Source organism: Talpa europaea (genome assembly GCF_964194135.1).
Source record: "Talpa europaea genome assembly, chromosome: 1".
In the NCBI taxonomy this organism is placed as follows: Eukaryota; Metazoa; Chordata; class Mammalia; order Eulipotyphla; family Talpidae; genus Talpa; species Talpa europaea.
In genome coordinates this window covers 132,577,191-132,592,838 of record NC_140073.1, presented here as the reverse complement: position 1 = coordinate 132,592,838, position 15,648 = coordinate 132,577,191, and the positions used below count along the sequence as shown (strand labels likewise).

The window sequence follows — 15,648 nt, the reverse complement described above, 5'->3', positions numbered from 1 at the left end:
TTAGTAACTATATAACATTAACAAATAAATACAAGTTCAGAATTATTTAGGGACAGGCAAGTCTGAATTATATATATATATATTCAAACAACTGCAATTTATCTTACATGAAAATATATTCCTTACTTGAATTAATTCAGCCAGTTTAATTGTTCGTATCATTCATTATGCAGACGCTTTACTGTGCAACACAGCTCTAGTAATATAGTAATAAAATGAGTGAATTGGTAATATTTTACTAGGTAATAGCCACTAGGCAAAATATATAAGGGTATTTTCTCTCTTGGTGTGGCTATTATTGAATTGCCCAGAAATACTTGAAAAGTTAAAAAAATAATGTAGTCTTACTCTGTTTTATAATATGCTATTTAAAAATATGTAAATCTTGGGTAGGTTTTCACAAAAGGAAGGAATATGTTCAGTTATTGGTCTTCCGACTCTTACTTGTTTGTTCTGTATGCTGACATTAAGTCTTTAGAAGACAAGCTGGCACTGTGATTGTCACAGTGTGCGAGCCCTGTTCCCAGAGTGAGGCATCAGCAGGAGTCACTAAGCCATATCTGAATAGTTGGTGTTTTTTGCCTTCCCATCTTTTTTAATTTTCGTGTGGGCTTATATCACTGAGTTTAGGGAAGAGAGATTAATTATGAAGAATCATTCTTGCTTTGTCTACTTTGTAAGCACATAAAACCTCTACTGACTTCTGTTGCCTTTTTGTTTTTGTTTTTGTTTTTCTCTCTTCCTATACAAGCATTCCTATCTGGACAGGGAAACCTCCCTTCTTCTGAGAAACATTGCAGGAAAGCCTTCTCATTTGCTGACCAAGGTGATACTTCTTTCTTCTGCCTGCATGTAAATGTTTATTGCATTGTAGGTAGAATATAATTTGTTTCTGATTGTGCGCTTAGATTTCTCAGGTTGTGCTTTTTTGCAGAATTTTTATCCTTAATAGAGTTTATTTTTTCTTACTGAAGGTAATGATTTATGGATCATAATAATTAACAGAAAATCTGAATAGAAAAATTTTCAGTGATTTTCACTAGTTTTTAAACTTCTTCAAGTGCCTAACAGTCTTCTCACATCTGTTGCACTTTTTCTAGTTTAACATTACATTCCACCTTAAAGTATAAGTCATATGTTAATATTAATTTTTACTACTAATGTCTCACACCGTGAATTTCACTAGCAAATTTTGTTTTCTAGTTGTTTTTATATTACCATCTTTTTGTTTAATTAAAGTATTTACTTTTTTTAAAAAAAGATTTATTATACAAGAACCTGGGTACAGGCCAGATGTGCGGGAGGGTGAGAGCTTCACGAGACACAGAATGGGGAACAGAACAGGCAGACTGCCTGAAACACACTGCTGAAGGGAGCAGTGGGTGAGACAGGAGAGGTCTGCCACTATGTGGGCATCTCCACAGCTGGCCGGGATCGAACCCGCACTGCAGAGACTGCGGACAGCTTCACAGCACTGTGCTCAACCGCCTGCGCCACCAGGGAGTCGCTTAAAGTATTTACTTTTATAAACAGAATTTACATTAGGTTAATCATATTGGGGAAAAAGACTGCAATTTTAATTTCTCAGTTCTCTGCCCCAAATGTTTGAACTAGTCCAGCAGGATTTGCTTTGGGCTGGTAATTTTGCATCAGATGGAATCTTAACCATTGTCATCATTAAGGAATAACAGAATAGGGGAATATAATAGTTTCCTATCTCTTCTAGTCATGTTTTTATTTCATTCTTATTTAAATAATATAAAATTCAAAAATACCAGACTTGTTTATAGTTTCTGAGGAACATGCATATTAATTATGGGTGATGTTCTAAAGTTGTTATTATTGTAGCCTAGGTTTTAAAAAAATCATTTCTTCCTAACTTTATAAATTTGTGAAAGATGATAAAGCTAAAATTAGAATCTCCCCAAGAAGCAGTTCAAGTATAAGACCTCAGCATCAGCAGTGGAATTCTTCATTTGCTTGAATTTCTCTCTGTGATGTCGATCTAGGTTTGGGTGTAAAACCAGCTTAAAGGTCAGGGAAATGTAAATGCATAAGGAGGTAAGAGCCATATAGTTATAGCCATCGCAAGGTTCTTTACTTTTCCTCAACTCTCCCTTCTCTTTTTACTCCCTCTCCCTGGAATCCACACTCATGACTGCATTGAGGGTCTCCATTCAGATCAGATCTCTTCCTGAGAACTGCACATGTCCATGTAGCTCTTAGGTGCCTCCTGGAAGATCACAGCACCCCTTGTCCCCACTTCCTCATCCACTGTCTCCCCGGAGCCCCGTGATTTATGTGCATCATCTGCCTTTGACATTTCTGCTTCTGCCCAGGATGTTGTCATTCTCCCAGTTGCCCGAGTTTTCAGCCCTCTGCCATCCTCGGCACATTCTCTCATATTCTCTCAAAGCTGTAACAAAGCTTGTCAGAACCTGCAGAATTTATTTAGTTCACTCATCTATTTATTCCCACTTCCACCACCTTGAAACAGGCCCTTATCTCTTACCAGTGCTGCTGCACTCTCCTTGTCCTCCAGGCCTCCTCCAGGCCATCTTACACTGCTCTCAGTTTATGTGTAACATTTGCCAGTTGGGTTGCGTGTTTATCTATTGAGTCAGGTACTATGCTAGGTGCTAGATATGACACTGTATAAAATGGGCATATTCACCAACCTCAGAACCTCATATTTTCTGCTTATGATGATAGATTTAAAAAAAAACAACATACATTAATAAGCTACCAGAAATGGAGAGGGAAGAAATGGGCAGCGGGGGTCAGCTGGTGGGTGGTGACATTCAGTGAGGGCATTGTGAGAGATAAACAGTTGTGGAGGTAAGAAAATATACTCCTGGAACAGTACAGTGTACTGTGTTTCTGAAATGTGTTGTAAATCAATTGTTACCTCAATGGAAAAAGAAAAACATGCTGACTTGTTTAACAATAAATAAAAAATTACACGAGCAAGCAAGCATGTGAAAAAAAATTCAGTCATGTTAAATATCATGATGGAAACAAGGCAAAGCAATAGAGAATACTGAGGAGAGGATAAGGCTTAACATTTCATTTAGATGGTAAAAACAGAAAGGACCCTCGAGGGGGTGACATTTAACTAAAGCTTGAGGGATGAAAAGCCAGCTTGAAGGTGAGGAGTAGGAGTGTTCCATGTGGATGGACTGAGAGGGAAAAGAGCTTGTCATGTTTGGTTAGCTGAGAAAACTGTTGCTGGGTCATAATAGTTGAATGAAGATATGATTAGCTTGATTCAGGTTTGAGGAGGTAGGTAGGAACCAGATTATCAAGGCGCATTCAAGGGGTAATGTTTTTTTTCCTAAATGAAGTGAGAAGCCAATGAGAATAACCTATATCCTTTCAACAAAATTTTGTTGAATACCTGTTATGTGCCAGATAGTGTTTACAACCCTGGAGGTGTGGCCGTGAGCAAAACAAAGTTCCTACTACAGAGAGAGTTGTTCTCTGTAGGTTTTGGGTAAATGCACTCAATAATATCTCCTCTCCTGCCAGAGAGATGATTGATACCTGCTGCAGCATCGAGCCATCCCTGCTGGGATCATATTTTCCCCTATTACCCAAGTGGTGGCATTATTTGTGTATGTAGTTAATTTCTGCCTCTGGTTACCTCCTGTATATCCCTGCTTACATAAAACAAGAAATTTGAACAGGAATGTGATTCATTAGCATAGAACCAACACATTTAGAGTGGAGGATGGAGTCAAGGAGATGGCAGAAATTCCTAGATAACCCAAGCCACAGGGGCTGCTCAATGTCGATGCCTTCTGCAGTAGAGCACCTGGCTGTTCTGAAGGTGAGTGAGTTTATACCTCTGCACACCACCTGTGTAGCAGTCTGTTTCTCCTTAGCCAAAGAGCATGGTGTCCCAATTACTGATCCACCTCTGATCTGCACTTCCCCAAAGTAGGGCATTGTAACACCTGGTAGCTAGTGTACACAGTAGAATGAACACAGTAGCACTGTGCTTAGGTCAAACCAGCAAGGGGAAATGGTGATTGTTTTTATTACTGATTCAATTGTTGGTATACCACTGGTTTTTTGTTTTGTTTCATTTTTTAAGATTTATTTATGCATAGAAGAACAGGGGTGTAGGCCGGAAGGGGGAGGTGAGAGGATTTACCAGGGACGGTAGGGAGTAGAACAGGTGGATCTACTGAAATAACACTGCTGAGGGGAGCAGCCAGCAAGACAGGAGAGGTCTGCTGCGCCATGTGGGTTAGCTCCCTGGCTAACAGCGGGAGTTGTGCAGAGGGTGCAGCGGTGATAGCTCTGAGATTTAACCCCTGGGCCACCAGGGAGGCCCAGTATACCACTGTTAATGAAATAACTTCCAGTAAAGCTCCAAGTTGGGAGCCTTGCAAAAACAAGCAATGCCAACTCCTTTCTTCTGGGAGTACCAGTAGTGGCAGCATAGGACTGTCACACCATAAATGAAAATAGTGAGCCAAGGACACATTGCTGGTTTGATGCCCTTTAATCTCTGGGTGCCAATCTGAAGGTCTTTCTGATCTGATCTAATGCAGGATAGTGGTTTTGTCCCTCTTTATTCCCTTATCCTTTTTTCCCCTATAGGCCTTATCACTAACTGGCACATGTGTTGGTTTATTGTCTTGTGTCTCTTATTATATGTAAACTCCATGAGAGCAGGAACTCTATGTCTCCTGCATTCAAACTCAAGCCCGTGGTCTCAAAACATCATAGTGGAAAGAACAGTCACTTTGTGACTTAGCTTAGAACAATGTCTTTCTAGGCCTTTGTTAATAAGTACAATGGCTATAATTATAATATTGGCCTTCTATTACTGTTGTGATGTAAGTGGGATACTACCATTAACGTGCCTTGTAGTGTTTGGCAGTTTTAGGTGTTCAGTTTTAGTTCTCAGTAAGAATGTTCTTAATTTAATGATTTCTTCTTGAGAAGTATCTAGATGTTACTATTATTATTTTGGCTCTGAGAGATTTTGTAGGCTAGATCATTTCAATGGCATTAAACTGTTACCACTCCGAGATTTCTTTGAATCATTTTATTTATTTATTTTTAAAGATTTATTTATTTATTTATACAAGCACTGGGTACAGTCAGAAGTGCAGGAGGGTGAGGGAATTCACCAGAGCCAGAGCAGGGAGCAGAGCAGGCAGAAGGACCGAAGTACACTGCTGAGGGGAGCAGTGGGCGGCAGGAGAGGTCTGCGCGCCATGTGGGACCCTCCTCTGGTGGCCGGGGAGCAGCTGGGAATCGAACCGGTGCTGCAGAGGCTGCGGGCAGCTTCGCAACCCAGCGCTCAACCGCTGCGCCACCGGGGAGGCCCTTCTTTGAATCATTTTAATTTATATAACTTATAAGCTGTGAGGTAAGTGAAATTCCATAGAAACTACTATTTAGACCTTAAATTTCTATCAGATTTGTTTTGAAACACCCAAAACCTTCATAACTTCTTAGTGGAAGGAATTCTCTAGCCATCTCTGAGCAACTGGAGCTTTTTCTGTAAGTATTCTCATTTTTACACCAAAGAGAATGTCCTAACGCTTTGTAACCACAGCATTGGCTTTCATTTAATCATAAGATCTTCACCCAGTTTTTGTTCATTGTGTAAATTTGAGGAGGCTTGACATTTGATGGTTATTGATAGCCACATTGGAGTTTTTCAGGTAGAAAATGGGTTGTTTCTTGCTCTTTTAAGAAGAGGAGGAGAATTAAGTTGTTATGTGTGTGAAGTATCTTTTACTTACATTTGGAATGGCTGTGGAGCAAGCAACATGAAAGGGATAGTCAGAAGATAAGGGGTAGAAGACCTAAGTTTGTCAGCATTCACAAAAAGGGGACATTCAGTGAGGAAAGCTCTTTGTAGTAAAAAAAAAATAAAGTTCTTTGTATTAAAGTTGGAGTGCAGTTTTGAACATGTATTCAATGAACTGCATATCTGTTGAACAAAGATTTGCTTTGCCTTTATTTATAAATAAGCTATTAAGAGATCTAATAAGTAAATAATCTAAACACATCAGCACAGATATATTGGTGTTTCCTGTAATGTACAACACACGTCAAGCTTAAGACAGTGTCTCCCTTTCTCAGGTTGTCACGGTTAAGAGATAAGGTAATGGCTTAAACATTATAAATAAAAACAACTTTCTGAGGAAGCATAAAATACTATGAACCTTCCAATTTGATATATTCTCATTTCCAGTTTTTCTCTAGTGATGCTGCTAGTGAAACTGTTAAAAGCTAGAGGTGTCTTTTCTGTTTCAATTTTCTCTTGAGACTCTTCTTGCTTGGAATATCCTTGTTAATAACCTCTGGAGAAGAATAAACTAAATTTTGCTTAGCTCTCATATTTGAATTTGAGACAGTTTTTTTCTTTTAGAGATTGTTTATTTTTGCATACAAGAACTGGGGTGTAAGCCAGAGGTGCAGGGGGTGAGAGGATTCACCAGAGAAAGTGGGGAGCAGATCAGGCAGATGTACTGAAATACACGGCTGAGGGGAGCAACAGGCGAGACAAGAGAGGTCTGCTGTGCCCTGTGGGTTAGCTCCCTGGCCAGCTGTAGTGGCTGGCAATAGCTTGACAGCACTGTGTTTAATCCCCGTGCCACCAGGGAGGCCCTGAATTTGAGACACTTTTAACATAGACCTTTTGGTCAAGAGTAATACTTTGGGCAAATAGTAGAAACGCTGAATTTAGAAATTAACCCCCACTTAGCTTTACTTTGCATAAAAAATGGTTTCTTATTGATGGCTAGGAAATTAATGTATGTTAATTGATTTGATACATTCAGGTGTTTCTTTAATTCTTTCTTCGTATATGTCAACATTTTTCCTTTTACCCTGCGAAGCACAGACTAATCTGGAAGTTTAAGCAAATCCTATAGGTTATTTAAGACCTTTTAGGTCACTTCTTCAAAAGATAGCACTGGCTGTATTTTGTTGTATTTGGCAATAAGTATTTACTGAAACAAATTGAATATGAAAGTACTGTTTTTGTATTTATAACCAGTATCAGAGTGTAATATTTAAATTCTTAGATTTAAGGAAATATAAGATTTGCTTAGATTTATAGATTCATAGCAAAATTGAGAGGAAGGTACAGAGATTTCCTATAAACCTCCTCCCTCCCCCTACATGTAATAGCTTTCCCCATCACTAACATCCCTCATAAAAGTGGTAACATTTGTTACCACTGAGTCTACATTAACTTATCACCATCACCTAGTTTTTGTAATATATCCCGCAGTTTACATTAAGGTTCACTCTTGATCCTATGGGTTAGGACAAATATATGACATGTATTCATCATTATATTGATAATATATAGATTATTTTAGCTGCTTCCCAAATCCTCTGCCTATTTACTCCCTACCAACCTCTCCCAACTAGTCATCTTTTTACTGTTTCCTTACTCATGACTTTTCCAGAATGTCATATAGTTGGAATTACATAGTATGCAGCCTTTTCAGATTGGCTTTCACTTAGTAATCTGCATTTATGATTTCTTTTTAGCACTGAATAATATTGCATTGTCTTCATATAGTACAGTTTATTCACTCACCTGTAGATATCGTGACTGCTTCCAAGTTTTAGCAATTATAAATAAAATTGCTATAAAACATCTTTGTGCAGGTTTTGGGGTGAAGGTTAGTTTTCAACTCATTTTGGTATGAGTGCTGTGTTGTCTAGTAAGAGTATATTCAGTTTTATAAGAAGCCACCAAACTGTCTTACAAAGTGGCTGTACCATTTTACATTCCCACTATCAATGATTAAGTGTTCTGTTTCCATCCTTGCCAGCATATGGTGTTTTTAGTGTTTTGGATTTGGGCCATTTTGATAGTATGTAGTGGTATCTCCATTATTTTAATTTGCAATTCCCTAATGACATATGGTGTTGGGCATCTTTTCATAACTTATTTCCATCTGTGTATCTTTAGAGAGGTATCTGTTCAGATTTTTTGCCCACTTTTTAATAGGGCTCATTTCTTGTTGAATTTTAAGCATTCTTTGTATATTTGGGGTAACGGACCTTTATCAGATATGTCTGATAGCTATTTTGCAAATATTTTCTCCAAGTCTGTGGTTCGTCATCTCATCCTCTAGAATATTCTTTTTTATTTTTTAATTGATTTTTGGCTTTGAGGATAACTAGACTCCCCCCCACCCCCACCCCAGTTCTGCAGGTTAATTATAATGTAAAGGAAGAATCTGGCCTTTTAGAAGTTGAAGTTTATAATCCTAATATACCAAGAATTGATTTTGTGTATCAGTTTTTCCTCACCATATTTTATTTAAATTTGCTTTTCAGAGACTTGAAAATATGCCTTGGTTAAGTTTACTACCGTATACAGCCATTCATTCGCAATGTAAAGCTGTGGCAAGTGAGCCATGCTGAACCTAAGATCATTATCCCTTTGAGAAAAGACTCATAAAACTTCTACTCCCTTTTTCTTTCCCAAAAAAACTATTAAATAACTGACTTCATAAACACCAAAAAGTCTAGTGTTTAAGATTCTCTTATAGAGCAGTGCACCACTCATCAGAAATATATTTGGTGTTTGCTTATTTTCTCTAAGACCCAGAATACCAGAAACTGAGACTTTAATGAGTTTTTCTCCTTCATAACTTCATTTAAAAAGAAGTTTTTTGTATTTATAATACATAGTATATTTTATAATTGTTATTTGCATAAAGGGGGTAGGATAATTTAATCTTTTCATCAAAAGAATATAAAATAATCTAAGAATCAAGTTTTATTTTAGCCTTCTCCATTGTTAACATAAAGTTCTTTGTTCTCTAATTGGGCTTACAGATAGTATTTCCAGGCCTTGGTTATTATGTTAATTTACTGACTCCTTCATTGAAAAGGATCAGATTTCTAGCAAACAAGCCCTCAGTCTTTCCTAACCACTGTTTTCTTCTCTATTCCACAGAGTAGTAAATATAAAGCTTGGAATGAGAGAAAACAGCTAGAGTATAAAATGGAATATGTTAACAGTTGGTAAACAATCGAAAGCCAGTTCAATTTAGGAGAAAGGGAAACAAATCTGTTAAATGATTTGAGGTTTTGATTTTGTTTTTTGTCCCAGTCTCTTTAGCTTTTTAATGAGGAATAACACATGGATTGTGATTTTTAGTCACAATCCAGAGCAGATAAAGTTTGATGTAATAGACTTTTTTCTTTTTTTTTTTTTTTTAATGGCACATTGAAGAAATATTAAGATGGCAGTTTCTTTTACTTAGATGTTTTTCAGGGTAATCAAAAGCATAAAATTAGAAAGTAATTCTTTATAAGCAAAGGTTTATTACTTACTTGAATTATTTTCAACTGGAGAGTAATGCAACAGTGCATTATGGCTTATTGCTGGAAAGTACAAGTAAGTACCAGTATTACAGTTGTATATTTTATTGTAGGAAAAAATAGACAAATGGTTTAAAGTATAGTTTTAGTTCTTGATAATTTTATTACTAGTTGTAATCTAAATTTTCTAAGTTTTTAATCATTTTATTTTAGTTAAATTAGAAAGTAAATTAAATATTTGGAAAATTTAGTGCTTAAAAAATCATGAATGAATTAGGTGAACTAAATTTCAGTTTACTGATCTGAGATATTGACTTGTGGGGTTTTCCAAAGCAGAGTAAAGCTTAAGATATAAATGTAGCCTTTATATAGTGTTATATTAATAACATATCCAACTTTTTTCTTTTAAGGATTTTTTATGTGTTTGTAAAGAAATGGATTGGTGGTGTTTTTGCTATTTTAATGATGATATCCTTTCAGCATAACAGAACAAAATATAATTATGCAAAAGATTGCCCATACTTTGGAGGTCATACAATTTAAGAGCAAATGGCTTATGCAGGTATAACAAACTGGCAGGTCAGCAGCCGTTATATACTTAAGTTTCCCTGTCCTCAGAACCCAAAATTCATGTGCTTCAGATTGACAGAATCAAATTACTGCAGATTGCTTTTTCTCTGGAATATGAAATCTAGTCTTATTATAAGAGATCTTCAGTCTGCATTTTCAAAAATGTTCGTTTTTAATACATATACTCTCTCTCTGCCGTTATTTTTTCAAATGTGTTTTATATAACGTGTCAGTTTCAGTCTTAATAAAATTCAATGCTAAGAACATTGTTAAGAATTAAAAAAAAAACTCAAAAGTTCTCATTATTTTAGCATTAGTTTATCTAAAGTGCTTTGTGTCCACAGGAAGAACAGGCAGCAAAACTGAAAGCTGAGAAGATCAGAGTTGCTCTAGAGAAAATTAAAGAGGCACAAGTAAAAAAGGTGATATTTGGGATTTTTTTCCCTGGTTTGGGATTTTTGTCAGTTTTACAGATTTATTAAGAATTGTCTTGCTTAATATAATATACCACTAAGATACAAAGAGGTAGATAGAGGGGTACTTCTAATTTATTTTTCATGAATAAATTCATTATAAAAGAATAACTTTCTGGCTTTAAATTCTCCTAAGAGAGTAAAACAAAGTAATCTTATTACATAGTCTTACCTCTTGTCATATTTTTTTTTAATTATATAAATTTGTTTAGGTAGGTTATTTGATATTAGAGTATCTTTCTTGAATATAAAATCATTATTTGTATTTTAACTTATATTTAAGAATATTAATCTGAAAACTACTCAATATTGGAAGAAATTTCTAGAGTGCCTGTTCCTTGGTTTGTATCTCATTTCCTTTTTACCTGTTACAGCTGGTGATTAGAATCCATATGTCTGACGATAGCTCTAAAACTATGATGGTGGATGAGAGGCAGACAGTGAGACAAGTGCTGGATAACCTGATGGACAAATCCCACTGCGGTTACAGTTTAGATTGGTCCTTGGTGGAAACCATCTCTGAGTTACAAATGGGTTAGTAACGTTGTTTTATTTATGCTTCAGTTTTTGTGTATATACAAGTTTCCATATTGATAAAACCCAGCAAGACGTCTTCATGTATTTTTTTCTGTAATGTTACTTGGCTAATAAATATTATCTTTGAATACATAATCATCTCCAATCCACTTCAGATTTTCTTACGGCTAGAACAAAAATTTTAAAGTAACAGTGCTCTTTTCCTTTCAACTAAGAACTGCATAAATGAACCATTTTATTTACCTTTAGCACCCTATTTTGGAGTCTTAGTGTAGTCCCTTGTGTTTCTTTTGTTCATTCAGCAAGTACTGAATAACTACATATTTGAAGCACTTTGCTATATATTAGTAAGTATTATTTAAGACACAGTAATCAATATTGTGTCTTAAAGACCATTTTATTTATTCACATTTGTAATTAAGTCTATACCAGCATTTGACTTTCAGGGGAAACAAAACACATCTTTCTTATTTTTAACTAGCTGTGCTAAAACTAAGTCTTAGTTTCCTATGATTTATATTTTCATTTGGCATTATTTTAAAAATCCTTCAGTGACTCTTTTAAAAGTTACTTTTTGTAATATTGGTTATATGGTTACAGAACCTTTGCAACAATCATTTAGTTAGACTTTCATTGAATCAGTAAGCAATTTCAACTTTTTTTTAAATGTATTTGCATTGTTCTTACTACCTGTTGTATTTATAAATATCTAACAGCAGTTTCCATAGAAATAAAAATTCATTAACCTTTTTCTCTCAGAATGCACGTATGTAACCCACAAAAAAAAACCATAAGTCATTGGAACTTTAGTACGTATAAAATGTATTTAGTAATACTCATCTCTAATTGTTCTTAGAGAACTGGAAAGATTTGAGTTCAACATCATGATACACAGAAAATGTTTGGGTGCTAGTTTCTGGAATATTTCCATGATTGTAGCTTAAAGATCCATATATATTTCTGTTATCTTTTATATATTGACTATTGTGTCTTTAATAATAATTTATAGCACAGTGCTTCAAATATGTCGTCATTCAGTATTCGTTGAATGAACAAAAGACACACAGGGCACTACACTAAGACTCCAAAATAGGGTGATAAAGGATTGTTAGGAAGGATGAATAAAGAAAATGCAACTGTTTGCTGTTTACAAAAGACACAGAAAGTTTGAAAGCAAAAGGAATGTGGAAAGACACCAAAAGAGAGTAATATATGTGAATGACAGGCAAAATAGACTTTAGGCCAAATGCATTACTAGGTATAAAGAGAACCACACACCTTCACCAGGAAGATACAATCCTTCTAAATTTTAACAGCATTGAAATCTATAAATCAGAAATTAATAGGACTACCAAAAAAAATTCACAAGTTGGTCTTCATGGAACTTCCAACCTAAGAACTTTTACAGTTATCAGTATACTCAAGCAGACGAGAAAGGGTTTAATGTAATAGATAACTGTTTTGTACACTATCTAATAATGGGGAAATAATTGTTCTTTTCATGCAGAAATGGAATACTTCCAAACATTGATTGACATAATAAGCCATAAGCACCAGCGTATAAAGTATGTCCTTTGAACTATATATTCAGTATACTGGAGATGTTCTCGATTCCTAACTTGGAAATCAGAAAATACATTTATGTTTAAAAATAAACAAAATTGGGCCTCCCCTGGTGGCACAGCGGTTGAACGCTGGGCTGCGAAGCTGCCCGCAACCTCTGTAGCGCCGGTTCAATCCCCGGCGAGGGTCCCACATGGCGCGACAGACCTCTCCTGCCGCTCCCGCTGTTCCCCTCAGCAGTGTATTTTGTCAGTCTACCTGTTCTGTTCCCACTCTGGCTCTGGTGAATTCTCTCACCCTCCTGCGCTTCTTTTTTTTTTTTTTAAATTCTTCTTTACATCAGTACTTTTTAAATACATGTTATTTTTTTTTTTTTAAAGATTGATTTATTTATTTATTTATACAAGCACTGGGTACAGTCAGAAGCGCGGGAGGGTGAGAGAATTCACCAGAGCCAGAGCGGGGAGCAGAGCAGGCAGAAGGACCAAAGTACACTGCTGAGGGGAGCAGCGGGCGGCAGGAGAGGTCTGCGCGCCATGTGGGACCCTCCTCCGGTGGCCGGGGAGCAGCCGGGGATCGAAGCGGTGCCGCAGAGGCTGCGGGCAGCTTCGCAACCCAGCGCTCAACCGCTGCGCCACCGGGGAGGCCCACCCTCCTGCGCTTCTGACTGTACCCAGTGCTTGTATAAATAAATAAATCTTAAAAAAAAAAAAAAATGAGTTCTTAGCCATCAGATACTCAGTAATTTAAAAAATAAACAAAATCCATGGATAAAGTATGAAATCATCTTAGAAAATTTAAAGTAACAAGAAATGAGTACTCTTAGAAGTACTTAATACCAGAATTTATGAAATGCAGATTTTTTTCTAAGGCAGAGTGGGAAAAAGGTTGAAGGCTATAAACCAGTGTTTCAAGTCAGAAGACCTAATTTATGTCCTAATTCTTCCATATATTGCCCTTGCTGAGATCCCTTTTAATACTAATAGATTGTTTCCTTATTTGAAAAATGAGGGAAGACAAGATAACTTCTAAGTGCCAAAGACTGTAGTATTGTTTAAGGTTCTGTGATCCTGATGTGAATTAGCATGTTTTCATGTCTTTAATGCACTGCTGATGAATACTAATGAAATAATTGCTATTTCATTCTGAGACAGAGAGAATCTTTGAAGACCATGAAAACTTGGTTGAAAATCTTCTTAATTGGACAAGGGATAGCCAAAACAAGCTTATATTTATGGAGCGTATAGAAAAATACGCACTTTTCAAAAATCCACAGGTGAGTCTGAATAATTTATAGCCGTTAGGCTTTTAAAATATTATTCTATTACCGCTAAGTTAATGGAGTTAAAAGACTAGCAGCCACCTGTGTGGAGCATTGTGACTGCAAAGCCCCACAGGAGCACTCACTGCTGCTGAGGGGGAAAGTCTGCTGGGGCCCAGGTGTGGCCTCAGGTTACCAGGTTTCTGCACTCTGTAATCCAGCCTGTATTGAACCCACCTATTTATTTGGTGAGTTTCTCATCCATCAAAGAAAAGTACTTACATATTTAAGTTTCTATACTTCAGCCGTTTCTCCCGTTGCCACTTTATTTTGATTTCTTTTTTGAATTACTTTTTAAAAATCCAAATAACCTTGATCGGTGGTGTTCCATATTTTACCTTGATTTGTTTGGCATTTTTGCTTACCCCAAAATAATGTTTGAGTTAACATTTCCTTATATTCCAATATTTTATAGAAAGCATAGGTGAGGGAAGATAACCTGATTTTAAAGAAAAATAGCAGTGTTAAAAAGATACTGATTAGTTGTCCTTCAGAAAGCTTTACCATGATACATCTTTTTTGGAAGTTGTTAGTGAAAGATACATATTTGGGCATATGTAGGGTAATAATTAGAATTCACGTCTTAGTTGAATCAAACAAATGAGATTATGGTAATCTCAGATAATTTTGAATTTCTTTAAAAACCAAAACAGATTAATATTTTTGCATTGGTTCAGGTAAACTCAGCAGTAAGAAAACTTGTCTAGTCATATACTAATAACTTACTAACTTCAGGTTCTGTAAGTATAGCTTTCATTAATGTACTAAAGGGTATCTGCCAACTGTTGCATGTACTATCACCTCACAATTTGGAGGAGAGCTGACTGGAATAATTCAAGACAAATGGATAACGCAAGGAGGAGGCCATTATTAAGCATTTTAGTGATAAATTCCATGCACATGCTTTTCAAAGGCATACATACCTCACTCTGCCTAGGCAGAAATTGATACAGACTGTGTTTTCAGTTAAAATCATATATGTACCTGTGCCCAGGGAATAATCAAATGGGATTATCCTCTGACCTTCAATTATTCATTTTTTCAGAATTATCTCCTGGGGAAAAAGGAAACTGTTGAGATGGCAGATAGAAACAAAGAAGTGCTGTTGGAGGTATGGATTCCTTCCTCCCCTTTCTACCCTACACATAAAATATTAGCACCTCTTTATATACAGTTGTACTTAGAAAAACCTATATTCTTCCATCAGTTGATGGTGAGAGTTCAACTGTTTGAATGTTCGGCAACTGAGGAACCAAAGTAGAGTATTTATCAAGCAATATCTAGAGGACTGCAAGTATTAATGTGGTTTTAGGGGCTGATCAGTGGGAGAAAAGGCTGGTCAGTGAAGGGTGTGAGGGTGCTCCTTTATCTTCTCACCAGAGGAAAGACCAAATATAGTTAGCTGTTTATAAAGTATTTCCAGTCTTAGTTGTAAGTGACTCAAACAGTATTTTAAAATCATAATTATCATTTTGAAAATATATCTCCTTATTTTGAGGCGTAATAACAAAAGCTTTAACAATTGAAATTTTGGTTTTTGCTAATGTGAGAGAACTAAGATCAAATAAGTTTGTATGTTTGAAACCTGAATGAACTCTTAGGTAGCAATAAGGTAATTTGGAAAATGAAGATCAGCACTCAGGCTTTTTTAGTGATAGTAGCTACAATTTCAAAAAATCCTCTAAGTGTGAATCTTTACACCTAAAACACACAGAGTTATGCAGTGTTGTAAATCATCATTACCTCAAGAAATATAATTTAAAAAAAGAAAAGTTTAGTTTGTTTACATTCCTTTCAACTTAGTGATAAATATTAAAAAATAAATGCCCTGCTTTTAAATTATAACCCAGGTTCAATCATTCA

General features: G+C 36.0%; 1 protein-coding gene across 3 annotated transcripts in view; it reads left to right on the top strand.

The window, feature by feature from the left end:
* Positions 1-15,648, top strand: part of RAPH1 (Ras association (RalGDS/AF-6) and pleckstrin homology domains 1) — a gene marked incomplete at both ends in the record, with an annotated part of 51,164 nt that overhangs the window by 20,205 nt on the left and 15,311 nt on the right. For 2 of the 3 annotated variants that reach the window (XM_084245489.1, XM_084245491.1), the window contains 5 exons: positions 752-826; positions 10,236-10,313; positions 10,739-10,898; positions 13,619-13,740; positions 14,831-14,896. In XM_084245489.1, coding sequence (XP_084101615.1) covers positions 752-826; positions 10,236-10,313; positions 10,739-10,898; positions 13,619-13,740; positions 14,831-14,896 — 501 coding nt within the window. The remainder of the gene's footprint in view (positions 1-751; positions 827-10,235; positions 10,314-10,738; positions 10,899-13,618; positions 13,741-14,830; positions 14,897-15,648) is intronic. The other variant, XM_084245490.1, reaches the window with a different exon arrangement.